This window comes from Oenanthe melanoleuca, chromosome 1A (genome assembly GCF_029582105.1).
Source record: "Oenanthe melanoleuca isolate GR-GAL-2019-014 chromosome 1A, OMel1.0, whole genome shotgun sequence".
Classification (NCBI taxonomy): domain Eukaryota; kingdom Metazoa; phylum Chordata; class Aves; order Passeriformes; family Muscicapidae; genus Oenanthe; species Oenanthe melanoleuca.
In genome coordinates this window covers 16,708,198-16,727,093 of record NC_079334.1, presented here as the reverse complement: position 1 = coordinate 16,727,093, position 18,896 = coordinate 16,708,198, and the positions used below count along the sequence as shown (strand labels likewise).

The following is an 18,896-nucleotide window of genomic DNA, read 5'->3' as shown; positions in this document are numbered from 1 at the left end:
AAGTTCTAAGATATTGTCCTCCTTTCTCCCTTAACTCTCCTTCCACCTTCTCCTGTCTTCCCTCTCCAGGAGCACAGGAAAAATGACAGCAATTTCAGGATAAAACCAGCTAAAACAAAGTGAATGAGTCGACATTTTAGGGCAGCTGCAGAACGCACAGGAAGGGAGCGGGAGCAGTGCTGGGAGCAGTACCGGGAGCGGGAGCAGGAGCAGGAGCGGGAGAAATACCGGGAGCGAGAGCAGGAGCAGTACCGGGAGTGGGAGCAGTACTGAGAGCGGGAGAGGGAGCAGTACCAGGAGTGGGAGCTGGAGCAGTACCGGGAGCAATACCGGGAGCGGGAGCAGTACCAGGAGCAGGAGCTGTACCGGGAGCGGGAGCAGGAGCAGTACCAGGAGCAGGAGCAGTACCGGGAGCAGTACCGGGAGCAGGAGCAGGAGCAGTACCGGGAGCAGTACCAGAAGCAGTACCGGGAGCAGGAGCAGGAGCAGTACTGGGAGCAGTACTGGGAGCAGTACCGGGAGCAGTACCGGGAGCAGGAGCAGTACCGGGAGCAGTACTGGGAGCAGTACCAGGAGCAGTACCAGGAGCAGTACCTGCGGACGGCCCAGACGGCTCTGCTGGGCACAGCCAGGGTCCCGCTGCGCTGCTCCCGCGGTGCTGCCGGGTGCCAGGAGCTCCAGGCGCCGCGGGGAGCGCAGCGCTGCTTCCCGTTCTCCCGGCCGGACGGCGGCACCTGCGGAGAGCCGCACGGGGAGGGCACGGGCAGCCGAGCAGGCCTCTGGGGAATGGCCCCGTTTCTGCTGAGAAAAGGGAGGAAAACAGGGGAAAGGGGAAAGAAAAGATTTAAGAACTTTTATTCTTCGTGCTTTTACTGATCAAAAGGTAGGAGGCTACGAAATGGGCACAACACGGGATCCAAGGACAACAGACAGCATTTCTTTAACCCAAAACAAAGCCTTTGTGCGCTGGGAGGACAGTATTTATTAGTTCCTAACTAGATCTAGAGACTTGACAGCAACAGAAGGTGAGCATTCCTGTGTCAAGCTCTTCCCTGGACCTCTGCTAAGATGGGAAGAACTGTGGTGTCACGCCTAATTTTTTGTTCCAGAAAACAAATTATGTCCCACCACTTTTAAGCAGAAAAAAAAAATCTGTACAGGTTGGAAGAAGGAGCAGGTAAGTTTTCAGCAGCACACAGAAGGCTGTTTGTTTTCTGCTGCCCCTTAAATTCAAATGCAGTCGTGAAATCTTGAGCATCATGAACAGAGAGATAATTGCAAATTACGTGCAACCAGAGGAGATATGAGCACGAACACAGCACATCTGGACTAAAGAGCTTAATTCCTACAAGCTAAATAGTGCCACATCTGGGCAACTGACCAGCACTGAAACAAAAAAATTGCTTGAAGAGGCCCCCTGGAATGTGGGCTGTGGGAAGGGGGAGACTGAGGAAAGGAGGGAGGAGGAAGGCACAGATTTTCCTCCAGTTAATTAATAGCTGTGTTCCCTTTAGCCAGGCAGCTCCTGAAGCACGCCTGTCAGGGTGTAAATGCAAGTGCTAACAAGCAAGCTGGCTGTCAGTCCCCAGAAATCTCCCTGGCTACTTGCCCACCAGTCTCACCATTAAGAACTACTTATCCAGTGAAAAGAGGAGGAATCCCCTGCCGATCCATTGTACCTGCCCGCTGATTGCTACTGCTGCCAGAGGGCAGGTCTCAAACGTGGTCTGTCCCCATTAGAGCCTAGGGAAAGGGCCATGAAGGGAGGGAAGCCAGGACACTCCTGAGAGTCCCCCTTCTCCTCCCTGCTCTCACCTTGTGCCAGCTCTGTTCATTTAATTCACTGCAGAAGCACAAATTCAGTGTCCTTTTTATAACCCAGATACACACAAGCTCGTGCACGGTGTGACAGGTTCCAGAGCTGGTGGGGCAGCACCAGTGGAAACACGAGAAATGGGAGGTAGACCTCCCATTCTGAGTAACAGTGAGCTCTTGGATTCACTCATAGATCTGCACCAGGGATATTCTGGGAGAGAAATGGATAAAAAACAGCTTCTAATAAAACAAGACTTCTGACTTTGAATGGAGATGGAAAATAGCATGATTTTTTGTGACACTAAGTGGGTGAGGGGTACAAACTTCAAAGTATTTATTTTTTCTCCAGTGACTTCTGAGAGCTGCTAATTATCCCAACCAGAATTGGATGGGTATTTTCCCTCTTTTTCCATTCTGAAAGGACAGAAAAAGTATCAAACCTGGTTTTGATAACAAAAACTACTAAACAAAACTACTAAACATCGAACAATATTTCTAAATTGATGGCATTGTGACTGAATAATCAAGCAGACTTTGTAAATGGAAGGAGTTAAGCCAGAGAAATTTCAAGATATTGATGCTTCAGTCACAACTCCCCATACTAAAAATAAATATTAGTCTTGCCAGGGTGAATTCAGCATTTTAGGGATCAGTTCTTCAAATATGGTCGATTTACCCAACAAGAGTTATCAGGCAACAAGAGAGTAATAAAAAATTTAAAAAAAAAATACCAACCAAAAACAAAACAAAACCAAAAAAAAAAAAAAACAACCACAGAATGAAATCATGGGCACCTCCATATTTGTCACATGTGTACCATCTAATTCAGCAGGGCAAGTCCATCTCCCCCACTGCTATATATCATAATAATACATATTTTAGACTAACAGATGAAAAAACCTGAAAAGTACTATGAGCATAACAAGTTACTTACAATTTGAGTCCATTGTAGGAGAGGGAAAAGAAGTCATAAACCAAGCACACACCAAACACAGTGACTCCAGTTTCTTTCACCAGCATTGCACATGTCCCAAGGAATAAACTAAGCAGCAAAAAGAATGGGGAGGCAGTGGGAGGGAAATGTTCCCCAACATAAAGGTGATCCACACTCCTGGAAAACAGAATTTACATAAAATACCTTAACTCCTCTGTTATTTCCATGTTTATTACTGTCACACAAGTATGGAGACACTTTTCTTTAATGCCTTAGATGGCTGACACAAACATGTTAAGATGAACAATCTAAAATGAGGAAAGGCTTAGCCACAGGACAGGAAGTGAAGATGCAAAATGGGGAGCTGCTCAAATTCTTGGTACACAAGAGGTGAAACAAAGACAAGCAGAAAAATAAAGTAGACTTCAAACAGTCAGAGGAAGGCAGAGTAAGTACAGAAAGGGATGAAAAACACCTGCTTTCTATCATGTGGAACACACATGCTTAATTTTCCTTATGGGACAAAAAGCACTAGGCAAGCAAAAATTCCTCCATCCCACCCACACTCCCCTGAGTCAGAGATGTGTCCTAATCACTAACAGACTGGGCAGTGAGCCCCTGTCACAGGGGAGAAGGTAGGAAAGAACTGAAATCAAACAGGCAGATTCCTGTGGGGTCACTATGTTTCACACCTTTGAAACCTTCTGAAGAAAACAGCATCGTGGGTTTGTAGCAGACAGCCCCAGAGAGATATAAGCAGTTTTTCCCTGTGGCTGTGATGACATGGTGCTATTTCCAAATGCAAACAATGTTATTTCAAACTGCAAATAATGCAAAAGGTGCAGAAACCCCATCCAAATGAGCTATTTCTGTATCTATGCTCGTTCAGTTACAGTTTTAGAACACAGAGCAGCAAGCAGTGCCAAGTTTTCATCTGAAGAGGATGACTAATGGTCTAGACACACTCCTTAGCTCTCCCAGACCAGGTGTTCCAGAGTCCCACAGTCACAGCACACATCTGAAAGGCAGGCACGTGTCTGTCTGCTCTTCACTCTACATACAGACTCTTTGCCTTCCATTGTAAACATTTCTTTGCCATTTTTACAAGCCCTCCTCTGGTGCATGGTCAGCTGCAATGTCAGTGGAAGAGGGATTGGCAACGCTGATTTCTGGTTTTGTGAGTTTTTGTTCTCCTAAGCATCATCGTGGCTGCAAGGAGGAGCCAGGAGACTTCCATATAGCAGAGCTGTGGGAATTACCTCTGCCAAGAACCATCAGACCCTCCTCAGACTAAAGAACTTTATGATGTTACACGTACCTATTATAGGAGAGAAAAGCCAACAGAAAGAGTAGACAGGCGAGGACATCTGCTCTGCCTACTATACCTGTTACCTGAAAGGAAAGGAGACACACAGGTGTGAGAACACATCCAAAAATGTAAAAACACTCAGTGACTGCCTCAACAATCCATGCTTACTGCTACTATTTTAAGCTTTTGATCTTTCAGTGTTATCCTCCCTCAGCATACCAAAATGTTACTTGGATAGTGTAGTAGTGCTGCATTTCTAGTGTGGCAAAACAAATAAGTAAGCCAACAGTAAAGTCATTCTTTACTTCATAAAGTATTAATAAAGTTACATAGAAAATGACAGTTTTAAGGATGTTTTAATTTTGTATAATAAGGCTTAGATGAGAAATGCATCCAACTCCCAGCACTGAAATTTGTTAAAGAAAATTACTTACTATATAAGTAATATTTAAATGAACTTTACCACCAAAAAAGGGATAGTGTTACAGAATTTGTTCCTCCTGAACAATCTGAGTTTGCAAGAGTTTTTTCTACAGATTAATGAATTAAAACTCTTTTTATAAAAAAGGAAATACTGAAGAAGAATGGATAAACATTCCTTTTTTACAGTTACTTCAATATCCTATTTCATAAGGATCTAAAAAATCACATAAAGCAGATAAAAGGCCCTTTGAAATTTCACCCCTTTTGAGATTACATAATTAAGTTATATTCAGAGCTCTGGCATTTATTTTAACCTTTTAAAGTTCTGACCCAGACAAAATAAATTCCAAGAGTGCCTCTTCTAAAACCTCCCTTAAAATATAAAGCTGTATTATCAAAAGGAGCCTAGCTGATTAGTTCACACAACACAGCACAGGGAGTAACTCCAAAGCTTGTGGCTTTTTGTTATTAAGGTAATCTCTCCTCTAAAGTTCTCAGCCACAGCAGCTGTTTCCCTCCCTCATTTACAAAGGCTTGGAATGAGAACAGTGTGATGTCAGTGGTATCTCAGCTAATGAGAGCGTTTCTTTTCTACAGCGTGGAGAGCTGGACAGCACCTTTGCTTCTCAAAGACAGCAAAACTCCTTTTAGCTACAGAAGTGTCTCCTCATGCTAAAAGACTGCAGTTTTGGAATGATTATGTCTTTAAATGTTTCCTTATAATGAACAGTAAGATTTCCAGTATGAGCTGCTGTGCTGTAAACTTATGCTGGTGTTTGTGAACAACTTTTTTCTGAAGATGATTCTCCTTGCTTTTAATTGAAATAAATATAAATTAATCTATGGGTCACATCACCTCTGCCTGAGAGAGCTCCTCCAGAACACACATTAATGGTACCTTCATTTTTCCTCCCTAAAATTGATGGCTATAGGAGATGACTGAAGGCATGCAACAATATCCCAGCAGGAGAGCACAGCCTCACTGAGGCCTTTGGTTTCAGAAAACTCATGACTGTCCATTTATTCCCAGAATGGCTGATTAGGACCATCATTTAGAATTCAGTTCCAGAGCACAAAGAATGCAAGCATGAACACACTTTTTTCTTAACGACTCCTACAAATTTTTTTAAATTGAGTACATTCTCACCTTCGCTCTCCCACAGTGAAAAATCACAAGTACCACATTCTGTATGACTCAGTGATTTCCTTGGAAAAAAAAAATTAAAATTTCAAAGAATGAATTTATTTTTAGCTTTGGTGGCACACACATACTTACAGCCTCGGTGTGAATGGGATGCACAGCAAAGAAGAGCGCCGTGACAAAAGCAAGTCGACAGTCCTTGAACACAGCTTTGTCACAAGTATACATCAGCACCAGAGTCACCAGACAGTGTAAAATCACATTCACTGCGTGGAAATAGAAGGGGTTCATGCCAGCCAGCAATATGTTCAACCTGTAAGGGAGCAAAACAAAACCAGCGCTAGATTTGAGACATTTCTAATAGCAAGACATCTTTCAAATACTCTAAATTATGCCTTTTGCCCCATTTCCAGTCATCCAATGTTAGTGCAATTAAACTAATTACCAAAAAGTGCTCTAAACTTCTGGTTTATTTGATTAAAGAGAAACCATTTCCCCAATTTTTATATTATGTGGCTGTGTTTGGCAACCTTCTTGACAGTGAGATCATGCCTGTGCTTCCTTAGCAACAAATCACCCTGGCCAACATCATGGCACTTGTCCTATTTCCCTGCTGGCACCTTCTGTGGTTCTGTTGGCCACGTGGCAGCTTTACAATATGGATAGATATTTTCTGCTCTAGAATAGATGCTTTTGCCCAGGAATAGCCAAGACAAGGACTTGGTAAGGTGCTGGAGCATCTCCTTGGCTTAAGAGGGGCATTTATTCCCATTTAACTTTCAAAACAGTGTCGCACACTGAAGATTAAGACTTTATTTAAATGCTTTACTGGCATAAAGAAGCTTGTCTAATAGCTTGTATCATTTTTATAAGGACATTGATGGCAAAGATAAGTTAGCTAACATCACCCTAGACTCAGTGAGACAATTAGGGTTCATTATTTGTGCCAATCATAAAAAAAAAAACGTAACAAGCTGTTATGACATTTGTTTGACAGCATGTATTAACACATTCTTCTGGTCACTGTTTTTTACAGCCAGCTTGCTTAACAGCTGCTGACAAGCTTTGCCTTACATGCAGCTGAAGATAATTCTCTTAAGTACTAACAACATCTGTACATTTGGACAAATATATATGTATCTACACAAATGTACACACATACACACGGTGCCTATCTGGGGAAGACTCCATATATGAACAAGGAATATGGAAAAATGTCCTTTAGCTAATGTTGAAGGACTTTTTTTTAAACAAATGACAAGATAACCAGTGAAATGAAGACTCAATCTAAATATTTTACATGCAGTTGTAAATATGCTATAGGGTCAATAATCCTTCCTGCTGTTACTAAGAGACTCCAGCATGATGCAACAACAAGGCCACTGAGCTGTTGCTACTAGAAAAAAACACCTTAGCTTTTTTGTGAAACAGAGGAGGTGTAAAGAGGTCTGTGGAGCCAGACAAACTTTTTTTTTTTTTTTTTTTTTTTTTTTGTGTAAATAACTTCTACATTTCTTATTTATAAGCAAGGAAGTGCTAGCTGTCCTGGGTTGAATTTTCCAAGCCAATCCAGTTTTACCAGACCAAGAGTCTTACTTGTGCATTCCTGCTGTGCTCCCACTGGAGTGTTTGTGGAGGCAACAGATGAAACCCAGAGAGTTTGTGAAAAAGTGAGATTTTGGCATGACTTGACCTTTCCCTTTGAAGTATGGGTTGATGCAGTTACATTTTGACAAGACATCAGTCTGTGCAATTCAAGAATACATGAAGAGTTGGAGGTTTTTCTTTTTTTTTATCCCATTTCTCCTGCAAGCCACTTCAGGGCAGCAACATCCATCACTTTCCCTTATTTGTACCAGCACTGAATGACAAACCACAACAAATGGCAGTAACAGACATCCAGCCAGAGCTTCAGCTGCAAACACACTGCAGCAGTGGAAGCCCCAGGCAGGAATCTTGTTTTCAGCAGGCTGAGGGGAGCAAGGGGCAGCACAGGGCCACCCTGCCCCTAAAGGAGCCACAGCTCACTCCAAGACACCTGCAGATGTGCACAGTGACCTTCTGCAGGAGGCATCCTTTGTACAAATGAATCACTGATGGCTTTAAATCAGCTGGAGCACAGTCCACTGCTCCCCCTCAAATGCCAAAGTGTCATCTGGGAACCTGATTTCTGGAGAAAGCAGATGCAGGTAGGTGAGGACAAGTGCTCAGGATATCAGGTGACATGAACTCATGCACCAAAATGGGAGAGATTCTCATTGAGTTTGCCACGTTATGAAAAACCAATCACTAAACTCATGACATCTGATAATACTCTTGAAAAATCTATCATTAGTCTCCATGGATCATGTCTGATCTCTTCCCATCCTGCAACACAGGTCTGCTGGCAGGAGAGGCAGAACTTTATAGGCAAGGGCTCTTCCTACCCCCACCAGGTCCCCTATTCCAAAAGTAGGGTGTGCCATCCCTTTACACCACTTCTTAGGATCAACATCAAGCCAATGAGGCTGGTAAGCTCTAAATTACCTGATGTAAATTATTGAGAAGAGCTCTGTAAAAGCATCAGCCTCGCAGCTTGGCTGTTCTCCTGTGTGTTCTTTAAATAAATAAAAAACAGCAGAACAAAACACAAACTTAATACAACACTATTCAGGTAACTCTCCCACTAAACAGCAAAATCAGACTGCAAGTATGTTTAAATACTATCTTTGGTGGTCCATGAACACCAAACATGAGTGTGTGCAGGTGCTATATTCACACCAGTGCTTTTTGCTGCTAAAGCTCTTTGTCATAAGGAATTAGGCCACATGGCAGTGAAGAAAACATTCTTTCCTCCTGAAACAATCCCAGCAGAATGATGTTGAAACATTAGCAGTGGTTAAATTTATTGTATGTCAAATGGGTGAGCAAATCTGGGTCTTCAAACAGGTCACAAGAACTTGCAGAGCTCCACAGCTCACACAGCCATGGGGGAAAAAGGCAGCCTACTATGGAATGCCAAATTTGCTCTGCTGCAGAGGAGCTGTGGAGGAACTTCTGAGCAAGGGAGCCAAGAAGGGAATGGGTAAATAAAAAATTACTTCACCCCTCTTAATCTTTAACAGCCTAACAGAGAGAGTCAGTCTTGTTTACTGGCAGCAGCATGTAGCAATTATACACAGTAGACAGTTCAGCAAACAAAGGAAGTAAAACAGAGGGATGAATCTTGAAATGAAGGAAGAAGTGGTCTTTCTCCAACAATGTTCATAAACAGAAGTTCTGGCAAGCAAAAACTGTACTACACTGCAGGGAGGTGAGGGTGGTGCAGTCCTTGTATTTCCACACTTTTACTGCCCCACAAATGGGGACAATTGTATCGTGTAGTCATTTCTGCTTGAAGTTCATAACCTCTGTCTGAGCTAAAGCACAACTTGCAAGATATGTCTTATGGCCTTGGCAGAGCACACAGTGAGGAGAGGAGATGCTTTGGGCTGGCCAAGCTGTATGAACAGGCTGCTCCTCAAAACAGAGTGTTTGCAAACAGCATCCTAAAGATTTGGGGCTGAACACAGCAGATGAGAAACCTCCTAGGAACAGAGACCCTTGAAAGAGGAGATACAACCACCTCAGACACAGAGGTCTTTCCTCTGAGGAGCCACCACAAAACACTTGGAGAAGAGTTTTTATTACTTTAACATCTCTGCTGGAAGAGTCCCTGGAAGCAAAGATTCTGCTGAATCTCCTGCAAAATGGCAAATGGCAGTTCAAATGCAAATGCCCTCAGAAGACCCAGGGAAAGAAGGAGAGAGTACATACATTAAAGTGCAGTCTCTCAATACTAGGTGACATTGACATCTTCTAATAGAGCTGAACAGCATCATCCCAGCCACCACCAAAATAAAAATCTGATTACAGAAATCTCAGCATTGAATCACATATCCCACCAGGGAAACACGTATTCAAGCCAAGACTCAACATTGTTTATGTGTCCAAGTGTTGCAGCATGTGTGGCTCAGCACATCACACCCAAGGCAGAGCACTCCCATACTGGGGTACACCAAAATAAGAAATCCCTTGATTTTAAGGCTGATGTATGTTTTCCAAGAACAGTGGAATAGGCTTGCTTTGCCACCTGCAGCAAGTTTTCTACCATTCCTCCACCATCCACTCTCAGAAAAGCAATTACACAGCTTCACTCTCAGAAAAAGAGACTTCCACAGGCAGCAGCTGTTGCAGGGTCACTGAGTGAAGCCTGTACAACAGCTTTCCAGAAGAAAGCAAATCATTCTATCTCTTAAAAGTAACCTCTATCAGTACCCTCAGGGGTCCTCCAGAGAAGTCATCAGGGACACATCAATTCTGGGTAAGCAATTCCCCACAGAGAGGGCCTGGAAATGGAGTGGGACTCTGGCTTCATCCTCACAGACTCAGAATCAGAGGGGTCTATGCTGCAAGAGCACAGGCTCACAGACAAATCCCAAACACACCCAGTTACAGTATATAATCACCAGCAACACTCTCCCCCAGCCCAGCTCTAATATAGTGCCTTTCATTCACTTGCACACATGAAGACTCATTCAACCTTTTTTAATGCTTCATATGGTTTAATAATATTGTAAACCATAATTGCAGAGTTTCTCTTTTTATAGACTTTGTTATTATCCCTGGGCAGCTCTTGTTTAGTTTAATCTGTTTTATTATTTTCAAAAGACTAACAATGATACACAACATGTTATGAAACAGAAATGCACAGGATAATAATGGTAATTTGTTATAGCAAGTAACGCTTACTGGAATGTCTCAGAGCATCCCATACCTCATAAAACCCCCACAGTTTTTATACTGAAGGCTCACATGCAGATTTATATAAATTAATTTAATATATAAGGATGGATTAAGTTTCTTGTAATGATCTTTTCCTGTTCAAATTGTGTGTTAAATATGGCAAACTTTATGCAAAATAATACCCACCTTCAATGCATGGTGGAATCTCCTTATAAACTCCACAGATGCATGTACTTCGTGCCAGGAAAATGAGCATTTGCACTTCAAAAGAGGTGCAGCTGCATCAGTGACAATAATGGTTAAGGTTGTATGTGGAAACAACTCGAAGATTAAAGAAAAACCTATAGCAGTAAACAGAAAATAAGGTCCTTTACAGTGGTGTTCCTGCAATGACCAGTTTCCACCACAAAGTGCAACAGCACTTTGTGCTGATTTGTGCTGATAATCTTTCCACAGTACAGTACAATGCCTAAGAATTGAATGGACAATAAGACTTAAATGGTTTGGCCCTTGATTTGCTGTAATGGGATGGGTGAGACAACAGAGGCCGTATCAATTCCCAAGCTACAGCAATTGCCTCAGAGCACAGAAGTCATCGCTTACACGAGCACTAGTTAAGTGCAGGCATTCAGAGCAGGCTATTGCTTTCCAGCAGGGGTAGGGAAAGAAAACAAAAATCATAATTAGACTGGGAAGAAGCAGCACCTTGAAAGTGGCAAATGTGGCAGGGCAGAATTTTCTACTGAACCCACAGAAAGTGTGGTTTGATGATCATTCCTGTGCTACAAATAACAAGAGCACCATTCACGAGGCTTTAGGTTTGCCTCCACAAGTGGCCTTGGAAAACTAGAGAAGAAAAAGATCCAGATGATGGCAAGCAACAAAATTACAAACCAGGTGTCATTTTATCTAGCTAGTGAATGAAGTGCAGTTTGTCTTAAAAATTATTCTTAAGTAGCATCTCAGCAAGAGCTGAGAGGAAATTAACATCTCGTGAAACTCCAGCAGCCATCCATCAGAGTGTGGAGAGAGAATGGGATGAGATGTGATCAAAAACCAAGCCAGGACAGTCACTCATCAAGAAGAGAAAGCAATAGTAACTAAAATCTAGTATAAAGTTATTAGTCCTAAAGACAGTATTTCAAACTGGATGTAACAGTTCTCCACCAAATTTGAGGTAAGTTTGAAATAAGCTGAAGGAAATGCCATTTTAACTCACAATAAAGCAAAGAAAAAAAGGGAAAAAAAAGGTATAGTGAGTGAAAAGAGAACGGTCTTTTTTCTTTTCCCTTTCTTTCTTTAAGTCTGTGAGACACTAAACAGAAAGCCCAGGAAAAAAACAGAGCAAGGAAATGCAGAGAAATGCCTTTAGCTAACCAGCAGCAGCCAGAGTACTTTATTTTCATGGACTCTAAAGAGTATTGACAAGGATGCTCCTGTGGGTAAGAAGGCTGAGACTTTTAGGTAAAAGATGGCCAAAGAGAATGAATGATGACATTGGTGCAATAGGAACAGAATGGCCGATGAGAGAAAATCCCCAGGAATTGGTAGGTGTGAAATAGAGACAATAGACACTGAAGCAAGCAGCAAGGATAAGTGTGACTGCATTCACCTCAGCCAAGTCGTTCAGAAGAATTAGAGAACTCCTCCCCTCATAAAAGGCTTTAAATTCAAGAGACAGGTAAATTGTATTCAGGGCTGAGAAAATGTGAAGGCAGACTCCTACCTGCTTTGTACACACCTCTCCTGCTGGGCAAATCCTCAGCTCCGGGCTGGGCTGCGAGCAGCATGACAGCACGGAGCCCCAGCCAGGTCTGCACCCCATCCCCGGGCAGGGAGCTTCCCCTCACCCTCCACAGAGTCCTGTTCTCCTTCCAGGGAGTGCAAGCAGCCCCAGAAAAACACAGCCCAAACTTATGACCATAAACACCAGACACCTGCTACAAAAATTGCATTTGTGAGGGACACTTCTTGTGCACCTGGCACTGGGGAAAAACCCTTAGCTTTGAGGCACCAAGCTTTGAAAAACACCTAAACTGGCAGCAAGGGGCAGAAGAAAAGCTTATGTGCTTAGAGATGTGTCTGTATATTCCAGCTTAACACAACCAGTCTCACAAAAGCATCTGTGGTTCTTCACAAAGTCCACCTCACCCAGAATGGTTACACCACAACTACATCAATTTCATGGCAGGTATGACAGTAGCAGTGTGGAGAGTGATTGCCACAGCATGAGCAGAAATAGTAGACTAAGCTGTACAAGAGAAATACTGACACAATCTTAAACATTGTGATGTACAGAGTGAAGAAAATACTTGTGAACTGTGTATTTAACCTGACACATTATAGCTCCACTATATTACCCTGCAATGTCAAGCTGTAATATAGCATTAAATCAATAACAAAGAAAATGTTTTTTCCTTCCCCAGGTTGTTTTGGTTCTCCTAAGCTCCCTGTCCTTGAAACTGATGCCATTGATATAGCTGAAAAAACAGAAAGATCAGCTGTAAACAACTAGATAGATCAGAAGGCTGACAGTGAGTTATAGAATCAGTTCTCTCTTTGGCTATGTATTTACATCTAACCCAAGCTCACATTCACTTAAGGCTTTGATCCAAAACCACTGGAGCCTCACTCGAGGCTCTCAATGCCAACCCAGAATACTGAGCTGCTGCTGAAGGTCCCTATTTACTTCCCAGGCAGGTACACACCCAAGCCATCACTGGCTTAGCAGCGTTGGTGGGCAGACCTGGAAGGTTAACCATTCTGCAGTCAGCACCTGAGCACAGCCCAGACTATTTAATTTCCCTTGTTGCCCATTTTTTTTTTCCAGCTAGAGTACCAGTAGGATGGCTCTCCTCACAAATTGTGTGTCAACATCTTTTCTGGGGCACTCTGACACCCTTCCCACAGAGTCAAGCACATCCCCAGTGGATAGTCACTCCCACCTCCTTTGAGGAGGACCAGGTATCTATGGAGGGATGGATGGAGGGATGGCTGGAGGATGGACAGATGGAGCATGGATGGATGGGTGGATGGATGGGTAGATGGATGGGTGGATCTATCTGCTGGTGTTTCCCTGCCACGCCATCCCTCAAGTCTTTGTCACAGGCACGTGTCCTAGACCTGTCACCACCTATTCCTTCTGTCCCCAGTGAGCTGTTCCTTGAGGCATCCCCACCCAGCATCTGCCTTGGCACCACCAACGAGGCTGAGCACACAGAGCCTTCACTTCTCAGGCACCTGCAAACCAGGAGGCTCACATCTGATGAAATGTCTCTAAATCTTGGCATACAGGGGATTAGAAAGGCTTCATTCTCACCATTTTCTATCACTGCATACCTTCACTCTGCTGCTGATTACACCAAATCTTCATCACCTGTCTGTTTCTGGGTTGGAGAATCTATTTAAATGGGGATCTGGCAGACAGAAAGAAAGAGAGAAGGAGAGAGCATTGGGGACTGTACCTTCTGCTCCAGTAGCTGAGAAACATTTCTAAAAAACCACTGGAAACAAGGAATAACTGAAGTGCTACTGAGGGAATAAATGATTCAGTGAACTTCTGTTAGTGGAGGCAAGGTGTAAGACAGAAAGCATCAGGTTTAAATATAAAATCCTGACTGAATTACAGAACTGGCAGTTCTCTTTTTTCCCTTTTTTTTCTACCCTTCATCTTAACATTTTATAAGGAAGACACCAAAAATAGTATCTTCTGAGTCCAAAAAGTTGCTTTCTTTAGAATGAGGTATATTGGATCACTTCTTAGAGAAGAAAACACCTGCAGGTAAGTAGCTCTAAGTGACAGCAGCTGGAGAAGAGAGCATGAACTAAGTTTTTTCTGAAGGACTAAGCAAAACCACTGCCTACCATCTCAACTCCTGTGCAGATGAAGAGTTGTGCTAGACCTGTCACCTAACAGTTACCCATGTGTATGGAATGCTTCTGAACCAACTCGTTGAACATTCCTTTATTTTACAGAAGTCAAGAGAAAAGGTAAGAGGAGTTCAAAGACACAAAGCAAACATCATTTAATTTAACAGTCCATATGGAAGCTTTTTCCCCCCTTCTGATGTTAACCCACACAAAACAGTGGAGCAATTCTGTGAATATTTTAAGTTTTGCTTAATGGTTCCAATGGGCCACTCGTTTTTTCCTTTGAACATTCATACTGTCAGATCCAGTGTGAATAATGTCAAATACTTGAGCTCTTCTCACTGTTTGGCTCCAGAGCATTAGTCTACTGAAATGAGGACTGTCACTTATGATTTCCAATTCATCAGGGACACTGAACTACTGTTACACAATTTCAGCAATGTCTGCTTCAGATTTTTCTGACAGATGGGTGATAAATTTTTTTAATTGAGATCATTTCAGGAATATGTAGCTTATATGTAGGATATGTTCAGCCTAATGAAAAGTCCACAGGGCATTTTGAGTCCTGCCTCTTACTTTCACAGTCACAAAAGGCAGAAAAGAGACTGAGACAAAGTTTCAGTAGATAGATAATCTGTAGATGTAAATTTCAGCCCACCGTTCACTTCTGCTCTGTACAGGCAGTTCGGAGATCTACCAGTTTCTTTAATCTTAATACAGCAAGAGGTGAAACAAGCCTTTAGAGATGAAAGTTTCATGCAAGAGAAGTAGAACAACTAGGCTGATATAAAGATTCATGCTGCAATTGAAATGCCTTGGACTGACCAAATTAGCACAACAACAAGACAAATTAAATAAAACATGCAAATCTGCAAACAATAAAGATATCAGAACATTTGGTCCTCTCTTCCCTCCTTCCTGAACTCATCACAGAGTTTTCTCAAGTCTCCTAAGTGGGTGGAGTAAATTCTAACAAAAGTATTAGCAACATTCATTTCCATTCTGTTACTTATCAGCCTCTGCTGAGCTTTTTACCAGAATCAAGGTAAATCCTTTTTCCCGTCTGCAGGAAGACAGAGAGCAACCAGCCATCTCCTGCTGGGCAAGGCAGGGGCAGATCTTCAGGCAGGCAGAGCACAGCTCAGCCACAGGTTCAGTGCTGCTTAGCAAAAGCTGCTAAAGGACTCTTTGGAAGCACTGGGTTTGGAGGATTCACTCCACCCACTTCTTAACATCTTCCTCTGACACCCTACTGGTAGAAATGAAATGGGAAGAATGTGGAAACTGGAAGGCTGGAAGGATAATTGGGATATAATCTCCCTCTGCAGCCAGGGAAGATAAACGATTCCTTCCCTATTCCAAATCCAAGTCGTGAACAAATGACTCTGCCTTTGACCAGTGTCTTGGCCACATGGTTATTATAAGCATAGAGAATGAAATCTTGTTCACAAAATTAGTGTCACTTCCCCTTCAGAAAGGACTAGGCAGAGACAGCATTTCATCCTTTTTTGACACACACACCTTTAAACAGCAAAGGAAAAACAAGTCCAAATTCATACAAATAGGAACTAGAATATTTAGTTTCCATTTTGTTATTAAAGTTTAGGTTTCTTTTGCTCATTAGCATCACAATCTCAATCCTGCAACCTGATCAAGGATCCCATGTCCAGCACTCCAACGCTAATACTGCATGCAACGAGGTCAGTGGTGATGCAGGTTCACTCCTCTCTCCAATTACCCCCAGAAGTGTTGCTGGAGGAATGGACACATCCCCAAACTACAAGAGTTTAGTTGGACACATGATGGAGAAGGCAGCTGTACCTGCAACTACCTACTCCCACCTCACTCTTTACAGAAATTGCTGAGACGCCCTTCAAGGAGAAGGTACAAACCTGTCCTAAAAAATGCAATTGACATGGGTCTGTGCTATTCAGCTTTCTTTTATGAGGGGCATGCCAGCCTGTGCCCACACAGCCAATACTGACAGCTCTTGGCTCCAAGTCCACCTGTACAACCAAAGAGCAGCAAGTGCTATGTGTGAGTGCCAAAGGGATGTCCCATTTCCCAAAACTGCTCTTGCTTCACAGAAACACTCAATTTCCACATACTCATGAAATTCTATTTATCTATCCGGTGTGCTAATGAGTTACTCAATCAGCAAAGTGACCAAGGGACCGGTAACACATCGCCCTGGCAGACTTTCCAATGCCTATATCCTCTATTCCCAACACCTGCTGTAGTTTGAGCACGAGGCATCATTCAGCTGCACCACCACCTCTTCCAGCACAGCTCTCTGCAAACACATGCATCATTTCTAAATGCTAAAATGTGCTAAATATTCATCACCATTAATGTTCCATCAGAATAAATTAAACAGAGAACAAGCTAATGGAAAGAATGACAAACTGTATGGATTGTAACTGAGCTTATTTGTCACAAATTCTTCTCCTGGGGGAGAGACCAGCGAAGGTTTTCTTTCTAGGATTAGCGAAGGTAGCTGTCACTTTACTGCTGCTCAACTTCCCTTTATTCCTGCAAAAGCGAAACTCCTCCTCAACAACTCTGCAGGGTACACAGGGAAGGCACATCTGAGGCAGGGAGGCTGCAACTCCGAGACTGACACGGCAGGCTGGCACTGCCGGGAGGGATGCGCGGTACCCGCGGGGCTGACCCCTCCACTTAGCGCTGACAACAAAGGTGCGGGTGACTACGGGTCTGTTCCAAAACACAACGCGCGAAGTTTCTGGCACTATCGCTCCGCTGCGGAGAAATCGTACTCGAGATAAAGCTCAGGAAGAACTCACGGAGAATTCACGTGAGCACCTTCCCCAGTCGAAAGCTCTTCCCGAAACGCTCCGTTTTCCCTTTTATCCCTCCCGCAACCCGGGGAAGAAGCGCCACCTGCTCCCAAGCGGCCGGGAAAGAGGGGCACTCGCCGGCGAGCGGCGGACTCCTCCGGAGCGTCGCCTCACCGCTGCCCTTCCCCAGCAAACTTGCCCCGGGCCGGGCAGCGGGACCCGGGCGCGCCCCGTCCCGCAGAGCTGCGGGCAGAAATGCTGAATCACGGGGCCGAGGGCGCGGGACCGGGGCTGTCCCGACCCGCGGGGCCGCTCCGTGCGGAGAGGAGCCGCCCGCCCGCCGCGGCGCCGACACTCACTTGAAGGTGAGGACGCAGAGGGGGCGGTAGGACTTGTGGCTGGTGTTCTCGGCCATGCGCTTGCCCCAAAAGTCGTTGGCGAAGGCGGCGGACACGGGGGCGACCGCCCGCACGTCGGGGTTGTTCACGATGGCCCAGACATCGTCGTGCACGAACTCGCCCCGCAGGGAGTTGCCGTAGCAGAGGGCGCAGAGCCCCGCCAGCACCGCCGCCGCCGCCGCCCCGCCGCGCCGCCCGCCCGCCGACGGGCAGGAGCCCGGCGCGGCTCGGTCCCGGCTGCGGGAGCCCCGCCGAGCCGAGCCCGTCACCATGGCGCGGGGCGCCGCGCTGGCTGCCCCGGCTCCGCCGCCGCCGCGGCGCGGGGAGGCAGCGGCGCCCGCATGGTGCGGGGCGGGCAGCGGGACCGCCGCCGGCCACTCGCGCTCTGCCGAGCCGCAGCCCGCCCGGCTGCAAATAAACAGCGGCCGCCTCCCCGCGCCATCCCTTCTCCTCCTCTTCCTCCTCCTCCTCCCCCCCGCGCCCCCTCCCGCACGCATGCTCCTTGCCGCGCTGTCACACCGCCGCCGCCTCCCCGCTCAGCCCGTCGGCGCGGGGGCTCTGGCCGCGGGGGCTCTGCCCGCGGGGGGCTCTGACTACGGGGGCTCTGCCCGCGGGGGCTCTCCCGCACAGCGCGGACCGGACCCGGACCCGGACCCGCTCCACACGGCAGCACCGCCCGAGGGCGGGGAGCGCAGTCCCGCTGCGGCGCTCGGGTCGCCGCTGTCCCTGCTCTCCCAGGAGACGGGTGCAGGGCTGTCCCGGTGCCGGCGCCTCCTCCGAGCCCCGCGAGCAGCCCCTCCGCAGCTCCCCTGTGGACTGCGCTCACCCGGCCAGCGGCAGCATCCCCGCCGGCTCCACGGCACCCACGCTGCTCCACAGCATCCACAGCGTGCCTGCTGATCCGCTGTCGCTGCTGCTGCTGCACCGCATCCACGCTGCTCCACGGCGTCAGTGCTGGCCCGCGTCCTCCGCGCTGCAGCGTCCGCTGTGCCAAGCAGTCCCCCACTGTGTCCTCCTGGAGGAAAGGGCATTTTGGTGCCACACAACTTGTTTTCTCTACTCTGGTCCATTTCCTGTCTTTATTCTGAAATAATGTAAGAGCTGCAGTATGTCCACCCTCCCACATTGACCGTTCTTGTGTTAGTGATAAGCCTCAATAACTTAAGGAAAGGCCATGGTCAGATCTTCTATTCACCCATATATGAAAACTACGTAGTAATAGATTTTTCAAAACCCAGCAAAACAAGGACTCTATTAATGGAGTTTCAACCTTTAAAGAAAACCTTCTCCTTATAGCCAAACAAAGCAATAACACCGCTTGGCAAGGAGGCTTCGACTCAATTAGGTGAACGAGCATACTGAACACACTTAGAATTCGCTCTTGAGAGAAGATACACTGAGCAGGGCTCACCAGCAGCCTGCGCAGTTTCAAGCTGCTCCCTGT

General features: G+C 45.5%; 1 protein-coding gene across 4 annotated transcripts in view; it reads right to left on the bottom strand.

Moving 5' to 3' along the window:
• The window catches only part of TMTC1 (transmembrane O-mannosyltransferase targeting cadherins 1), a 133,177-nt gene extending 115,311 nt beyond the window's left edge, over window positions 1-17,866 (bottom strand). The window contains exons 1-5 of one of the 4 annotated variants that reach the window (XM_056510618.1): window positions 17,414-17,866; window positions 5,758-5,935; window positions 4,068-4,141; window positions 2,750-2,926; window positions 595-801 (exon numbers count right to left, since the gene is read on the bottom strand). In XM_056510618.1, coding sequence (XP_056366593.1) covers window positions 595-801; window positions 2,750-2,926; window positions 4,068-4,141; window positions 5,758-5,935; window positions 17,414-17,724 — 947 coding nt within the window. In that variant the 5' untranslated portion in view covers window positions 17,725-17,866. Of the gene's footprint in view, window positions 1-594; window positions 802-2,749; window positions 2,927-4,067; window positions 4,142-5,757; window positions 5,936-10,572; window positions 10,776-17,413 lie in introns of those variants that run through there. The other 3 variants (XM_056510611.1, XM_056510603.1, XM_056510626.1) reach the window with 3 other exon arrangements.
• Between the last annotated feature and the right edge of the window lie 1,030 nt (window positions 17,867-18,896).